General features: G+C 41.1%; 3 protein-coding genes across 3 annotated transcripts; 1 reads left to right on the top strand and 2 right to left on the bottom strand.

The window, feature by feature from the left end:
* Nucleotides 1–905: 905 nt before the first annotated feature.
* On the bottom strand, nucleotides 906–4,607 carry rab14 (RAB14, member RAS oncogene family). Its single transcript, XM_028997000.1, has 8 exons — nucleotides 4,478–4,607; nucleotides 3,774–3,832; nucleotides 3,518–3,571; nucleotides 3,061–3,238; nucleotides 2,806–2,872; nucleotides 2,477–2,564; nucleotides 2,371–2,401; nucleotides 906–2,282 (listed from the first exon to the last, which is right to left on the bottom strand). The coding sequence occupies exons 2-8, from the start codon at nucleotides 3,823–3,825 to the stop codon at nucleotides 2,105–2,107; spliced, it is 648 nt and encodes a 215-aa protein (XP_028852833.1). The 5' UTR covers nucleotides 3,826–3,832; nucleotides 4,478–4,607; the 3' UTR covers nucleotides 906–2,104.
* On the top strand, nucleotides 4,380–11,070 carry gsnb (gelsolin b). The gene is made up of 17 exons (XM_028996993.1): nucleotides 4,380–4,461; nucleotides 5,065–5,162; nucleotides 6,294–6,490; nucleotides 6,576–6,730; nucleotides 6,811–6,972; nucleotides 7,137–7,286; nucleotides 7,837–7,926; nucleotides 8,012–8,144; nucleotides 8,238–8,542; nucleotides 8,990–9,123; nucleotides 9,299–9,389; nucleotides 9,552–9,722; nucleotides 9,818–9,992; nucleotides 10,107–10,228; nucleotides 10,514–10,591; nucleotides 10,669–10,729; nucleotides 10,806–11,070. The coding sequence occupies exons 3-17, from the start codon at nucleotides 6,298–6,300 to the stop codon at nucleotides 10,922–10,924; spliced, it is 2,139 nt and encodes a 712-aa protein (XP_028852826.1). The 5' UTR covers nucleotides 4,380–4,461; nucleotides 5,065–5,162; nucleotides 6,294–6,297; the 3' UTR covers nucleotides 10,925–11,070.
* Nucleotides 10,949–14,463, bottom strand: LOC114799972 (transcription termination factor 1-like). The gene is made up of 10 exons (XM_028996994.1): nucleotides 14,349–14,463; nucleotides 13,232–14,009; nucleotides 12,892–13,077; nucleotides 12,733–12,811; nucleotides 12,524–12,648; nucleotides 12,111–12,306; nucleotides 11,852–11,947; nucleotides 11,714–11,779; nucleotides 11,553–11,638; nucleotides 10,949–11,473 (listed from the first exon to the last, which is right to left on the bottom strand). The coding sequence occupies exons 2-10, from the start codon at nucleotides 13,992–13,994 to the stop codon at nucleotides 11,337–11,339; spliced, it is 1,734 nt and encodes a 577-aa protein (XP_028852827.1). The 5' UTR covers nucleotides 13,995–14,009; nucleotides 14,349–14,463; the 3' UTR covers nucleotides 10,949–11,336.
* Nucleotides 14,464–14,561: the final 98 nt, after the last annotated feature.

Genomic DNA, 14,561 nt, shown 5'->3' with positions numbered 1-14,561 from the left:
CTTTACACTTGCTATACAGTATGCTCGTTTAATCAATAAACCTATTCCACATTAACACTGCTTGATAGTGATTGGGTAAAAGGTCTCTTTAGCATTTCAGAAAATGCAACACCCTCAAATCTGTAATAGTAAATGTGGTCAAGACTGAGCACCGAGTAAGTCCCCTGGTGATGTGGAGCTACTTCTATGTAATTACTACTAAGCAGTGGTGTTCAGCCAATTTAAGGGGATGCAGCCAGCATTGTATGCAATGTTATTTTACACTGACCATAAATGCATCAGAGGAAAAAAAGGGGGGTCTAGTGGGGGATCCCAGATTTCAAGCACTGAGTAAACCGAAGAATGATTACTTTGTATATACATATCAATTTTTATGTAGAATTCTCTTAACCTCTAACCCCACTGTGATGTAGTTTCTAAAAGCAATCAGTATTTCTCCCCCCCCCCCCCCCCATGATTTACTGACGTAGATCAAATGTTTAAATCAAATGTTGACTGCTAAAAAAAAAAATTCAAAAACATATTTTGGAAAAAAATCAACATGCCAAGAGCAGTGGCTGAGAACGGGGGGGGGGACAAATACGTTGTGATCAAGCTATGCAGCACTGTAACAGAGCTTGTAACAAGCTTGTGCCAAAATATAGATTTTCATGTTAAAGAACAAATCACAGGAAATCTATAATACACTGTACAAAATGGTATATGGAATACCACTGTCTACAGCATTATCTTTATTAACAATATTAATAAACAAAAATCAATTTATGAGGTCGACATTTCTTTCAGAGCGTTAATATATGTTTCAAAGGACTGAGCCAAACACAGAAATCACACAAAATGCCCCAAAACCACCACCACCACCACCACCACCCCCCCCCCCCCCCCCCCCCCCCCCCCCCCCCCCCAAAAAAAACACCCCTCATTCCACAATGATTTTTCATTCTTAAACATGACTCAAAATACATTGTTAATAGGTAATAAACATTTGATGGAATATTGAGTACTTCTGTCTTTTTTTTACTCCTTTATTTCTCATTTGGTCTCTTTAAAATTACAGTTTTTATTAGTTGATCATTGCAATAAATCCATTTTAAATAGCAGACCGACAGATCAAAAAGGGATCAACCCTCATAAATAAGCGATTTTCAGTGACTACTGTTTATCATTAATCATAAGGCAACAGAAATAATGCTGACAGTATAACAGAAATACACAAACATTTTGATATGATTCAGCTCTAAAGGGCTTCGGTGAAGTGCCCAAAGTGAAATGGCCTGAGATGCTGAAAGACGCTTCTGTCCACAGTTGTCCTTTCTTACATTTATGACGACCCCCCCTTAACCTTTACTTAAACTGTGTCACACAACAAGAGTAGCATAAAGAAAGCAAACTGACATAGCCCATTAATGCTGGAATTCACCTCTGAAGCACTTCCCATCCGCAGATGCAGGGAAGAAAACAGACTGCAGACCTGCAGTACATCAAAGTGCAATAGCGGCCCTCCAAATTTTTTCTATATATATGTATATATGTGTGTGTGTGTGTGTGTGTGTGTGTGTGTGTGTGTGTAACAAATTCATATCATTACCATATTGCCTAAATTAAGTACATACATTTGGTGATCACGTGTGCAAGTTAAAATCCTGTTATAAAATAAAACATGGTGTTATTTCCAGCATGGGCCACGCACCTGCCTACACAGCTCCAGAAGGACTCCATCAAGGTGGCAGCCTCCACAAATAAGCCGTTTTGCAAGGATAAAGCAATATTTTTATATCAGGGCAATATTTAGAGATTTGCATAAGGACACACTCAGACCTTCGGGTAGTAGAAGGACCACACTCTCTTCTGGGGCATGTTGGGATAGTTATGATAGCAGGCTGAATAGGTGGATGAGTGAGAAATACAACAGGGAAGAAAGAAAAATGAACAGACGCAAGGGTTCAGAAGGAGCTGCTTACGCATCCTGTTCCTGGCTTCAGACACCCAGGCTCCCGTGGCCCACAGGAGGTCGAGGAAGGATGGAGATTTTGGGGGTAATGAGAGGCCATGGAGAAGGGTCAAAGACAAGAGCTGTGAGTGAAAGACAGGGCTTCTGTGACCATTAACAGCTACAGCCTTCTTTCTGCGGCTGCGGCTCGCTGGTCAGGCGGCCGCCGTGCGGAGCAGACGGCTTGTGCTGAACGCCCGATTCGGCGGCATTCAGGTCCAGACTCCCATCCTGAATGTTTTGGTAGATCTTCTTAGCTGCCTCTAGGAAAGCATCTTCCACATTCTCACCCCTGATGTAGGAAAGATTAAGAATTGCTTCAAGCAACAACAATAATATAATAATCACCAAAGCTTGCAAGTAAATCTAAAAGTACTTACGTTTTTGCACTTGCCTCTAAAAACAACAGACCTGATTCAACGAATACATATGGTTAGAGGCAGTTATGAATAATCTAGTCTACAAAATCATGAACTGATGTCTTACCATTCTCCTCAGCAAACTGCTTCGCTTCCTCGTAAGTCACATCCCGCTGGGCCTCCAGATCTGCCTTGTTCCCAATGAGTATAATAACCTATGAACAAAAAAAAAATTAAGAAAAAAATTTTCAGTTCTTATATTGCCCAAAAAAAATCACAGACAGTGCATTGCAATGGGCTTCTTAAGACCCTTAGATATGCCATCCCCCCAACTTACACCCTTCCTGAACACAAGGAAAAAAACAAGAAGAAAGGGAATCAGAACAAGAACCCCTTCCAGATAGAAAGATAGATTGATAGAAAGCAAGAAGCAATCACATATTTGTTGATTCTTACAGTGTTAGGGTTGGTGAGGTTCCTTGCATCAGTCAACCAGCTGCTAAGGTGGTTATAAGTGCTTCTCCTAAAAGGGAATAAAGAGAATACTTGTTTAATTAAATAATTTTTCATTTTAAGTTTTTTAAAAAAAATGTACATATTTGTGACGTTGCCATAAGTTAACACAAAAACCTCCAGCCACACCTGTGTCTCACATCAGCTCCGTCCTACCTGGCCTTTTGCATAAAAATTAAGCTGCCTCTGTGCGTTTACCTGGTGATGTCATAGACCATAAGTGCCCCGGCGGCTCCTCTGTAGTAGCTGCGTGTGACGGCTCTGAAGCGCTCCTGGCCGGCAGTGTCCCATATCTGCAGCTTTACTTTCTGCCCACTAACTTCAATTATCCTTGTGCCAAACTCTACACCGATCGTGTGAGGGCAGTCCGCCATGACTGATTAAAACAGATCACGATAGCAGATTTTAATAGCAATACCACAAATCATTCTTAACAACACAAATAATAATAACATTAATTGGAGTGATTACATGCATTAGAAGATGTTTAATTTTATTCTGTTTCCAAAATATTGTCCAATAATGTAAAGTCAGTTTTTTCGGTTTAATATGACTTCGGCGTAGCTGACTAAAGACTAATATTGGAACTGATTTAATTAGTCAAATCTAAAAGATGCTACCTCATTAAATGCCATCCTTTGTTCGTTAAACTTACATTTCTTTTCCGTGAACTGGTGAAGCAAACATGATTTACCAACTCCCATATCCCCTGCAGAGAGAAAACAGGCAAATTAGGAAACAGTCGCTCAACCGCACGGCTGAACATGCAATTTCAGAGCATGCAAACGTCTTTTTTAAGCTACATTTTAGTAGATATGGCTTTCCCTGTGCGCACACAGTGCAAATGAACAGTCGTGGTCGTGACAGCATCACAAGCACAAGGTTTCAGATAACGCTGGCAAGTCACTTACCAATAATAATATACTTGAAAATGTATGAATAGTTGTACGGAGCTGTCGTCATTTTGACCCTGCAAAAGACAAAATTAAATCAGGATGCGTGTAGGTCCGCGCGTCGGTCTGTCCATCTTAGGCAAACACGAAATACAAAAAAAAAAAATTATTTAGCCTCGTATAAACGTGAACATAATCTGATCTGCTCCGCTGATCTTTTTTTCTCCGAGCGCGTAATCTGTTTTTATTGGGAAGTCGCGGCGGAAGTTGCTTTCCGCGAAAGGCGAAAGATTATCCGTTTAGGCCAAAATTGATGGTGGTGACGGTGTTGTTGTTAGCCAGCCGTCGCAGCAAGCTAATTATCGCTACACATCCGTACAGAAATACGGGCGTAGCTCCGAAGACTCAACCGAGCTAACAGTGCGCACAATCAGGCAAAACGCCCCGACATTCGTCCTGCTGGTCTTTCCTTTTAAATGTAATATTTAAAAAAAAAACATTTCGGGCCATGTATTAAGCTTGCGTACCGATTAGCCTGTCAGCAATATAACCTGTGAAGCGACAAGCTAATGCTAAGCTAAGCTAACGCGACATCATACTTGCTCCCTGGACTGGTGTTTTTTAACAGGAATGAAACCTCGGCCTGCGTCAATTTTTCGTCAGACAATAACGACCATTCGCCGGCCGTCTGCTTTACGGGTTGCGGGTAAGCCGTTCGTCACCTTGCTTTGCCACACGATTAGCGACACCCTCGCCCGGCTCTCTGAAAGAATCAGCTGGTGAGACGTAGGTGCCCTGTAACTATGGCGGCTGGCGTCCGCGTCTCCGAGCCATAAGACTGGCGCCTCTGCTGGACACAGACGAGTACAGCAGCCGCATCCGTCCGAACGCTCTCTCACGCAGCCTGGAATTGCAGCCTGCAGATATAATATATAATCTTAGTCAGGCATCGACACTCGGTGCTGCAAGCATAAATACATGACAAATAAAAGTATTGCGTGCCCTTAAATTGTGTAGGCATTTTAAAACCGTGAAATTAAGCAACATATTACCTGCCCTTGTTGTTTCCTTAACAACATCAATAAATATATCTTATTTATTCTAATATGAAGTTATAATACATTAATAACGGGCGTGATGGTGCATGATCTAAACTAGACAACGGCTTGGCTATAATAGCTGTAGATATAATTTACAACAAACATTTTACACAGTGTCATTAGTAATGCTCAAGAGGCCCGTTTTCTTCAATGTGGGGGAGGAGACTAAGAAATGTCCGGGGTTTTGTGTTGCCTGTCTGTCACAGTAGGGCGTCACCCCCTCAACACCTACGGATCTGTGTCACTAGGCTGCTCTTCAACATCCAGACGAGAAGATCTTCAGTGAGATTCCTCTTTAAGACACCAGGTCGAGTATCTGTTGTTTTTCTTTCCTTTTTTAAAAAAATCAAATATGGCTGTACAGACTTGTGCAACACAGTCAAAGTTCCTGATATATGTGATGCATAAATAGTCAGGACTATAACTCGTAACTCATTGGTGATATAACATGAGCAATGTTTTTTACACGAGATGCAGGGTTGTGTATCTGTGGATTTTACTGTGCAAACCTTTAGACACAATAGGTGACAGAGCAGCCTGGGGCCATGTTGGAAATTATGTCACTGGATATGGCAACCTTAAGTCTACAGGAGATAATAGGGAAAGAGATAAAAGACGGTGTAGGTTTACAGGGGTTGTGTCACAGCTTGGTTGCTTGTCATGTAGTATCCTCCTGGATTGCAGTAGCTGTCGCCATTTTCCCCTGTGAATTGTACGTGTTAGTGTGGAAGGTTACCATGTCTCTTGTTGCCAGATTTTCTGCATCATGGCATAGGATGTCAGGTGGCTCACTGCAAATGAGAGGTTATCTTCCACTGTTGACACTGAGGTTGTTTGTGACCCCAATGCGGTTTGTTCCAACCCAGAATGGCTAATGATGATCCCAATTAGCAGAACATGTTTCCAAAGTGATGTGGTTCAGGCTCATTACTGGTAAAGATGGAGCGCCATGAAGTCAACACTAACCTGCGCACAACTTTGCACAATTGAGGCATTTTGCTGGAAATCCGGGATCATGCTTCTTAAAAATCTAGCTGGCATACTAAAGAGACAGAATTTTATAATATACAATATTATAATATATAATAATTTCTGTTATGATTGCACACACAACACAATAATGTGAAAGTGAAGTGACTGTCATTGTGGAACACTGCAGCACAGCACACAGTGACACAACGGAATGTGTCCTCTGCTTTTAATCATCACCCTGAGTGAGCAGTGGGCAGCCATGACAGGTGCCCGGGGAGCAGTGTGTGGGGACGGTGCTTTGCTCAGTGGCCCCTCATTAGCTCCTTGGTGGTTCGGGATTCGCTAGGCCACCACTGCCCCCTGATCTGGACAGAACTAGATAGTTTTCCTAATAAATTAGATGTGTATTTTAATCATGTGTTGCGAACACTGATTTACTGTTATGGTTTGCTTTCCTCTGTTTCAGCACCATGGCTTGCAAACCCAAATTTGAAAATATTGGTAAGAAGCCTGGCCTTCAGGTTTGGAGAATTGAGAAAATGGGCCTGGCTGCAGTGCCAGAGAATCTGCAAGGCAGTTTTTACACAGGAGATGCATACATTGTCATGAACACCATTCAACAACGTTCAGGCAATCTACAGTATGATCTGCACTTTTGGCAGGGTGAGATTTTCTCCACATGTGACAACATCCCAAAACATAAAAGTGTTCTTTGCCGATTTTGAGCAGTTTTATCTCTTCTGAACAGGTGAAGACTGCTCACAGGATGAAAGTGGTGCCGCGGCTATTTTTGCAGTCCAAATTGATGATTACCTTGGTGGGACACCCATTCAGTACCGTGAGGTTCAGGGCCATGAGTCGACAACGTTTGTTGGTTATTTCAAATCCGGACTTAAGTACATGGTAAACAGTATAAAACAACATGTCCATTAGTTTCCTCCCTGTCATCTTCTATTACCATGCATTTCTTATGACATCTGTAGAAAGGAGGTGTAGCTTCTGGACTGAGGCACGTGGTTGCGAATGGGTCAGAGGTGCGGCGACTACTGCATGTCAGAGGTCGGCGCATCATCAGGGCAGCTGAGGTCCATGTTTGTTGGGAGAGTTTTAACCATGGAGACTGTTTCATCTTGGACCTGGGTTCTGTAAGTTCTATTTCTGGTGACGCTTTTTAATAGAAGCTGTTGAAGATTCAAAACTATGATTATCATTTATTCTCTTTTCAGTTGTAACTGGATATTCAAAACAGAAACATGCAAATTACATCAGAGACAAATTACATTTATTTTTTGCTCTTTGTTGTGAACAGGAGTTATACCAGTGGTACGGATCCAACAGCAATGATTTTGAGAGGCTAAAAGCCACAAATGTGGCCAAAGGCATCCGTGACAATGAGCGGTGTGGACGGGCTAAGTTGCACATTTGTGAAGATGGGTCGGAGCCTGTGAAGATGCTGGAGGTAAGAGAATGTGACCAGCACAGGTTTCTAAAGCACCGATTCATTGTCATAAATAAGATGAGATGGTCAGATTTACAATTTATCTGGGCAGTGGTGGCCTAGCGGTTTAGGAAGCGGTCCAGTAATCATAAGGTTACGGTTCAAATCCCGAGCCGCCAAGGTGCCACTGGGGTACCACTGAGCAAAGCATCGTCCCCACCCTGGGCGCCTGTCATGGCTGACCACTGGTCACCAAGGGTGATGGTTAAAACCAGAGGACACATTTCGTTGTGTGCACTGTGTGCTGCAGTGTTTCACAATGACAATCACTTCACTTTCACTTTCATCACAGAGAACCAATTGCCCTCCAATGTATCAAGCATGGTATTGTTTTCATTATGTACAATATATCAGAATCTTACCATACTTTTCCCTGTTCAAGTATAAGTGTGAGTTAGCACCACTACAAAAGACTACAATCGATCGATTCAGTCTTGAATCAAAATGCATACAATGCAACAGAAAACAGTTCATATGTGTTAATGTAAAATTGTAAAATTGATGCTTTCAGATCCTTGGACCAAAGCCTGACTTACCAGACACTTCTTCTGAAGATGAAAAAACAGATGTATCTAACAGGAAGATGGCAAAACTGTACAAGGTATGAAAATTATATATGGGTATTTTTTTATTTAAAAGTTACTGGAACATTATAACAACTTATAAACATTAAATGTCAACCTAAGGTCTCTGATGCTAGTGGGGACATGTCCGTTGACCTTGTTGCTGGAGAGAACCCTTTCCCTCAAAGCACGCTGGAGTCTACTGACTGCTTTATTCTAGATCACGGAGCCAATGGCAGGATTTTTGTCTGGAAGGGTTTGTAAACTTGGTTATTACATTTTAAAGTTGCTATTAAATCATTTACAGGCACAGAATAATCAAATCTTCTCTGTGTTTATATGGTAACAGGTAAGGAAGCCAGCAAGGAGGAGCGGAGTGCAAGTATGAAGGCCGCTGAAGAGTTCATAAGAAAGATGGGCTACCCAACACACACCCATGTCCAGATCCTTCCAGAAAACGGAGAGACGCCTCTTTTCAAACAGTTCTTTAAGATGTGGCACGATGTTGACCAGACAAAGGGCATGGGGACTGCTTATGTGCCCAACAGAATAGCCAAGATTAAGAAAGTCCCATTTGATGCCTCTTCTCTGCACAACTCCATGGCCATGGCAGCCCAGCATGGGATGGTGGATGATGGAAATGGAGAGAAACAGGTATCACCATCCAGACCAGAGATTGAATTAATCATTAGTGGGGTTTCTAAGACAATTATGAATACATTAATAAACATGGTCTTCCTGAAACATGGGAAGAAGGACTCAAGTAATATCTAGGGGCAGTGGTGGCCTAGCGGTTAAGGAAGCGGCCCTGTAATCAGAAGGTTGCCGGTTTGAATCCCGATCTGCCAAAGTGCCACTGAGGTGCCACTGAGCAAAGCACCGTCCCCAAACACTGCTCCCCGGGCGCCTGTCATGGCAGCCCACTGCTCACTCAGGGTGATGGGTTAAATGCAGAGGACAAATTTCACTGTGTGCACCGTGTGCTGTGCTGCTGTGTATCACATGTGACAATCACTACACTTTATATTTAGATTATATCTAATCATATCTCAAATAATATCTACCTGACTCAGACTCTGTTCATGCCTTCCTTTTGCAAAGATCTGGCGCATTGAGGGATCGAACAAGGTACCTGTAGACCCTTCAACCTACGGCCAGTTCTATGGTGGGGACAGTTACATAATCCACTACAACTATCAGCATGGAGGCCGTCGGGGACAAATCATCTACATATGGTGCGGGTAGAAGCCACCTTGACATTTGAGGTCAAGGCTGCTGACCTCTTTTGTGCGGATGTTGCCAGAATTTCTATAAAAAGGCAAAATAGATTATTGAAAATGTAGCCTTAATAATTTACATGGTAGAATTCAATATTTATAACAATGTGTGCAAAGTGTCTTCTTTTTTAAGGCAGGGGGAGAATTCATGTCAGGATGAAAAGGGAACATCTGCCATCTTGGCTGCCCAGCTAGATGACCAGTTGGGAGGAGTGGCAGTACAAGTAAAACGTTTATTTATATAAAGTTAAATATAAAGTGTGATATATTTAAACAGTGGTTTAGTACTGAGTGACGTTTACATGTTAATGACACAACCATTTAGTTGATTGTGTTGTTATTGTGCGTGAGTTTCGGACCACTATTTTTGTCTGTATGTGACCAAGGTGAGGGTGATTCAGGGGAAGGAGCCTGCACATATGATGAGCCTTTTTGGAGGGCAGCCCATGGTTGTGTACAAGGGTGGCACCTCCAGGAAAAGTGGTGAGACCCAGTGTGCAGAGACACGCCTTTTCCAAGTGCGATCCAACTCTGCTGGGTACACACGTGCTGTTGAGGTATTCAGATATGCCAGTTTTGGACTATTCTGATGTGCTTTACCTCACAGAAGATGTCAATCTATCCCATCCTCAACCTCATTTTATGTTTGTAGGTGGATGCTGTGGCATCCAGTCTCAACTCCAACGATGCTTTTGTCCTTGTGCTGCCTGCGGGCTCTGTTTTGTGGGCAGGTCAGGGCACCAGTGATACAGAGAAGCACGGTGCGCAGCAGCTCGTAGCCATTTTAGGGATAGAGATTAGAGAGGTTGCAGAGGGGGAAGAGGGAGGTATGTAACATCTTCTTACATTTCTCTTATTCCTGTATAACATGAGTACATGAGCATGTTCCTTATATATAAATACAGTACAAAAGTGAGCATCATTTACGTTTATCTTTTAAGATGATTTCTGGGAAGTCCTTGGCGGCAAGAAGGATTATCAAACGTCTGCCAGACTGAAGAACAAAATGGATGTGCACCCGCCTCGTCTCTTTGCCTGCTCCAACAAAACCGGACAGTTCAACGTAAAGGCTGACATCCAGCACACCTTTCCCAGTTACAATGGAACAATTATCTCTGTGAACTAATTTTTTGTGTATTTTAAATATTACCATTTGCATAATTTATGAATGTATGTGCAGCATTTCCATTTATTTATATTTTTCAATAAATATCAGCCTTTCCTTTTCAATCCTCCTCATATCATGAAGACAGTGTTTGTCCCTGCTACCCAGATCTGGACTCTGAGGTTATGGATAGTGAACGAGTGAAAGACAAGCACTTCACATTTAAAGCAATCTTTTCTTCAGATCGAAGAGGTGCCTGGTGAGATGACTCAAGACGACCTGGCCCCAGATGATGTTATGATCCTGGACGCATGGGATCAGGTGAGGAGATGAACTGGCAATATCTGTCTGGCAATGCAATGCTTATATTGATTTGTTTATATGTGCGTTCTGTTCAGGTATTCGTTTGGATTGGAAACCAAGCAAATGAGGAAGAGAAAAATGAAGCCTTGACTTCTGGTGAATAAATTATTTTTAGGATACGTTTTTCCATGTATTCTTGTGCTGATTTTTTTTTGCCGTTTCCTCTCGCCAGCTTCCTGTTACATTGAGACGGATCCTGCCAATCGGGATCCTAGGACACCAATCATCATCATTAAGCAAGGATTCGAACCTCCCACTTTCACCGGATGGTTCCTGGGTTGGGATGTTTGATCACATGAAACACTGACAATTTACTGTGTTGAATTTTTTGCTTTATTTTAAACAATACGTAACATGTCATATGGCTTCCCCTGAAATTATAAATCATGCTACTAGAACTTATGACAAGTACTTATGAATAAAGCATTACAAATGAATACTGCAGTGCATTTTTTCAGTATATATAGACAAAATTCTCAGATAAAAAATAAAAAAAAGTAGAATTAGACTCATTTTTAATTAAAATAAGAACAAATAGCTAATAGATTTTCTTTACAGTCATTATGACAGACTAGCTACCCCTGTTTTAGCTTATATACAAAACATGTCTTGAATATTGGCACATATCTACAAAAATAATTATTTGTCCCATCAAAATTTAATTTGACTTTTTCCTCCTTTAACAGGCATTTAGACAGAAGCATCAAAGTGTATCAAATATCTCACTGAGACTGTAAACAGTTTTCACTTGCAACTTCTCCACTTCAGAATCTGGCAATATCCCTTTTATCTCTTGTTCAAACTTGGGCAGCGTGTTGTTGTACAGAAAATCAATGACCTCTGAAATTACAATGTAAAAAATTATAAATGAACAGTCCTGGGTGGGTAATGTGTCTGATGACCCTGGAAAAGGACTCACCACTGAAGCTGCTTGTCTGCCAATATGGCACGTGAGAGGTTTTGAGTGTGTGGAAACGGAGTTGTACATAATCCGGATGGGTTCCCCTTCATAAAGAAATGATCATTTAGGACCATAAGAATTAACTACAGACATCAAAATCTATTTTAAGAGCACCTTACCCAAATAAATGTACAAATTCATGCCATGGGATATCTGCAGCATCTTCAATTTCCAGTGAATATAGGCTGAAGAAATGCAAACACAAAAATAAATAATGTATACACAAAAAACTGCAAGTGTGCAAATAACATACTTACCCTTTAATCAGATCAATTTTCCCCTGTAAAAATTTATCATCATCCCTAGTGGTCAGTCCGTCGTTAACTGACAGCTTTTTTTGAAGATAATTCATCCTAAACAAGAGTCAGAAAAAGCAAATTGTCAACAAGTTAAAGAATTGTTTTTTTTTTTTTGCTGGATGATCATCAATTGTTTGATGATTGCAATGGTGCATAATACATGCATGAGAGTGGGTTTAACCCCCTATTTAAAAAAAAAAAAAAAAAAAAACCTCACCATTTCTCCCTGCACTGGCTCCAACTCCGAGTGTCCACGTCCTGAGCGATCCGATACCAAGGCAGTTTTGTGTAAAGCTTCTGTCTCGAGATGGTGCCTTCCTGCGAGCTGCTGTTTGTTTGTCTCTTCAGGTGATCTTGTACAGCGATCAGAAGCCTATTCATTTCCTCCTGGGACCATGAACCATTGTTTTTTGCTAAGGCAAAAAATGTTATAGAAAAAGTATATATTTTTCCTTTTTAAAAATACTTATTACTTGCCTAAAGTTTTATTGTCACAGATTTAACAATACAATTTTATTACCTTCAACACAAAGTAATTAAGCAAAATAAATTAAAAGTAATATAGAGACACTAAAACCAGAAAATTAGTAGAATTAGCAACAATGGATATAACTGAGGAATTTGTCTTACCAATCTGAAAAAAGCGTTTCTGCACCGAGTACTTGCTTCGGCCAATCAATTCACCAATTTTTGCCCAATTGTTGCCATGCATGGTGTGTAGCTTGGTCATTTCTTTTACTTCATCTGTTGTGAACCTTTTAACATAAGGAGGAATACATCATACTCGTCACTCAACAAGCTCACCAGCTATTTTAATGACATTTCCATCATTCACTTACCTGCCTCTATAGTTTTCCACATCATAAATCTTCTTCCCACGAATATAAACCATACTCCAGGTCCTTGGAATTCCATTGGCTGTTTTGTATATTATCATTATTAGTAGTAGCAGTATTACTACTGAGAAGAACAGTGAAACAAAATATATATACACTCACCTATATATAAAAGGAACTTGTGCTGCCTTTTCAGTTTCTTTATATTCTCCATCTCATCTTTGAAGCGGTTTGGAAAGAAGATCTTGTCACCTCTGTCAATTCCTGTAAGGGCTAAGAAGTCGTCGACGTTCTGAATTAAACGTTGGTTCTCCTCAACTGTAAACCTTCCAGATCGAAGACGAATGCCTGAAGGAGAGGGTAAAAATAGGTGCCATGGACAGGATTAGGAATCAAATATTAATATATTTTTATTAGGGCAACATTCTACAATAATAATAATAATCATAGATTTAATTGTTTACTCAATCACAACATAAATAAATGCCGTTCAGCAACGTACCTGCACGTTTGAACTCCCTATATCTGGGCAGATCATATAGTACCATTTTTTGAAGTGTGACTGCGTAGACTGTTTCCAAATTAGGTACAAACTCTTTTAGCTCATTTCTGTCCGCTTCACTGATTCTATCCATTTGCGACATGTCCTCGTTTTCATTCGGATCTGATGTTCGCTCTTTCTCTGGTCGTTTTGGTGGTCTTCCTGAGATACATTTATCATGTTGTGCTTTTGTTTTTTGGGGCTGGGGCATTTCACTTAGAGTTTGGTTGCCCAGTCTCTCAGAGGTTCTCTTTGTTTTCTTCATCCTTGGTTCACTCTCTGGGTCGTTGTCACCAGCTCTTTTGTCAAAATGCTGGTCAGAATGTCTTTTCTTCCTCCTCTCAATCACTGAACTAGTGTTGGTTTCCAGCACCAATGTTCCAGCAGGGTTTCCCTCAACCACGTTTTGCTGCTGCTTCTTTTTCTCCTTGTCCCGATTTTCGGTTCCCTTCTTCTGTTGTTCTCCAGTGTCTGCATTTGTTTTCAGGGCTCCACTGAGGTCCTCATAATCATTATTCTTTTTTCCCCTTTTCTTCTTCTCCTTGACCTGATCTTCAGTTGAGCTGATTTCGAACTTATCTTCAGACGATTCTTTTTTTTTCTTTCTTTTCATCTTGATATTTTCTGCATCATTGGGCCATCCAGGCTCTAACTCCACAATAGGATTTTCCTCATTTAAATGGTGCTGCTTCTTCTTTTTCCTTTTGTGTGAAACGTCTGCCATATTTGAACCTCACTCCTGTTGTATATAAAAAAACGACCAGATTAGCAAAATCAATAAATCCAAGAAATCTCCATGCACTTGGTTGCAATACGGCGGACGGGTGGATGCAGAGAGTAGCGCCAACTCGCAATTTTTTTCACGTTTAGCAAGATATCTCGCCGAGAACTGGGCGAAAAGTGCGCGCAACTCGGAAACTCAACACGGGCAACCAGACCCATATGCGACACCAAAACGCCACCAGCGAAAACAAAAAAAGACCCGAGTCTTGTGGGTCACAAGCGAGTGCGCTATCCGCTGGGCTACTACCACCCACTTGTATTTAGTTGTTGTAAATTAGATATCTGATCAACTTACCTGACAATACAACAATATAAACACAACAACCGCTTCCGGACTGCAAATTTCACCACGCGTTTTTCCACCTTCTTCGTCGTCTTAGGTTCGTGGAAGCCAAAACGAGAGTTGGACGTAGCGCCGCCTAGTGGTGTGGGGGGAAAAACAGTTTCATACCAATTATTTCCGTTTCATATTTAACAGGGTGGTTCGTTTAACTTATTTACATATATA

The sequence above is a fragment of the Denticeps clupeoides genome, chromosome 11 (genome assembly GCF_900700375.1).
Source record: "Denticeps clupeoides chromosome 11, fDenClu1.1, whole genome shotgun sequence".
NCBI lineage: Eukaryota > Metazoa > Chordata > Actinopteri > Clupeiformes > Denticipitidae > Denticeps > Denticeps clupeoides.
This window is presented reverse-complemented; position numbering and strand designations above follow the sequence as displayed.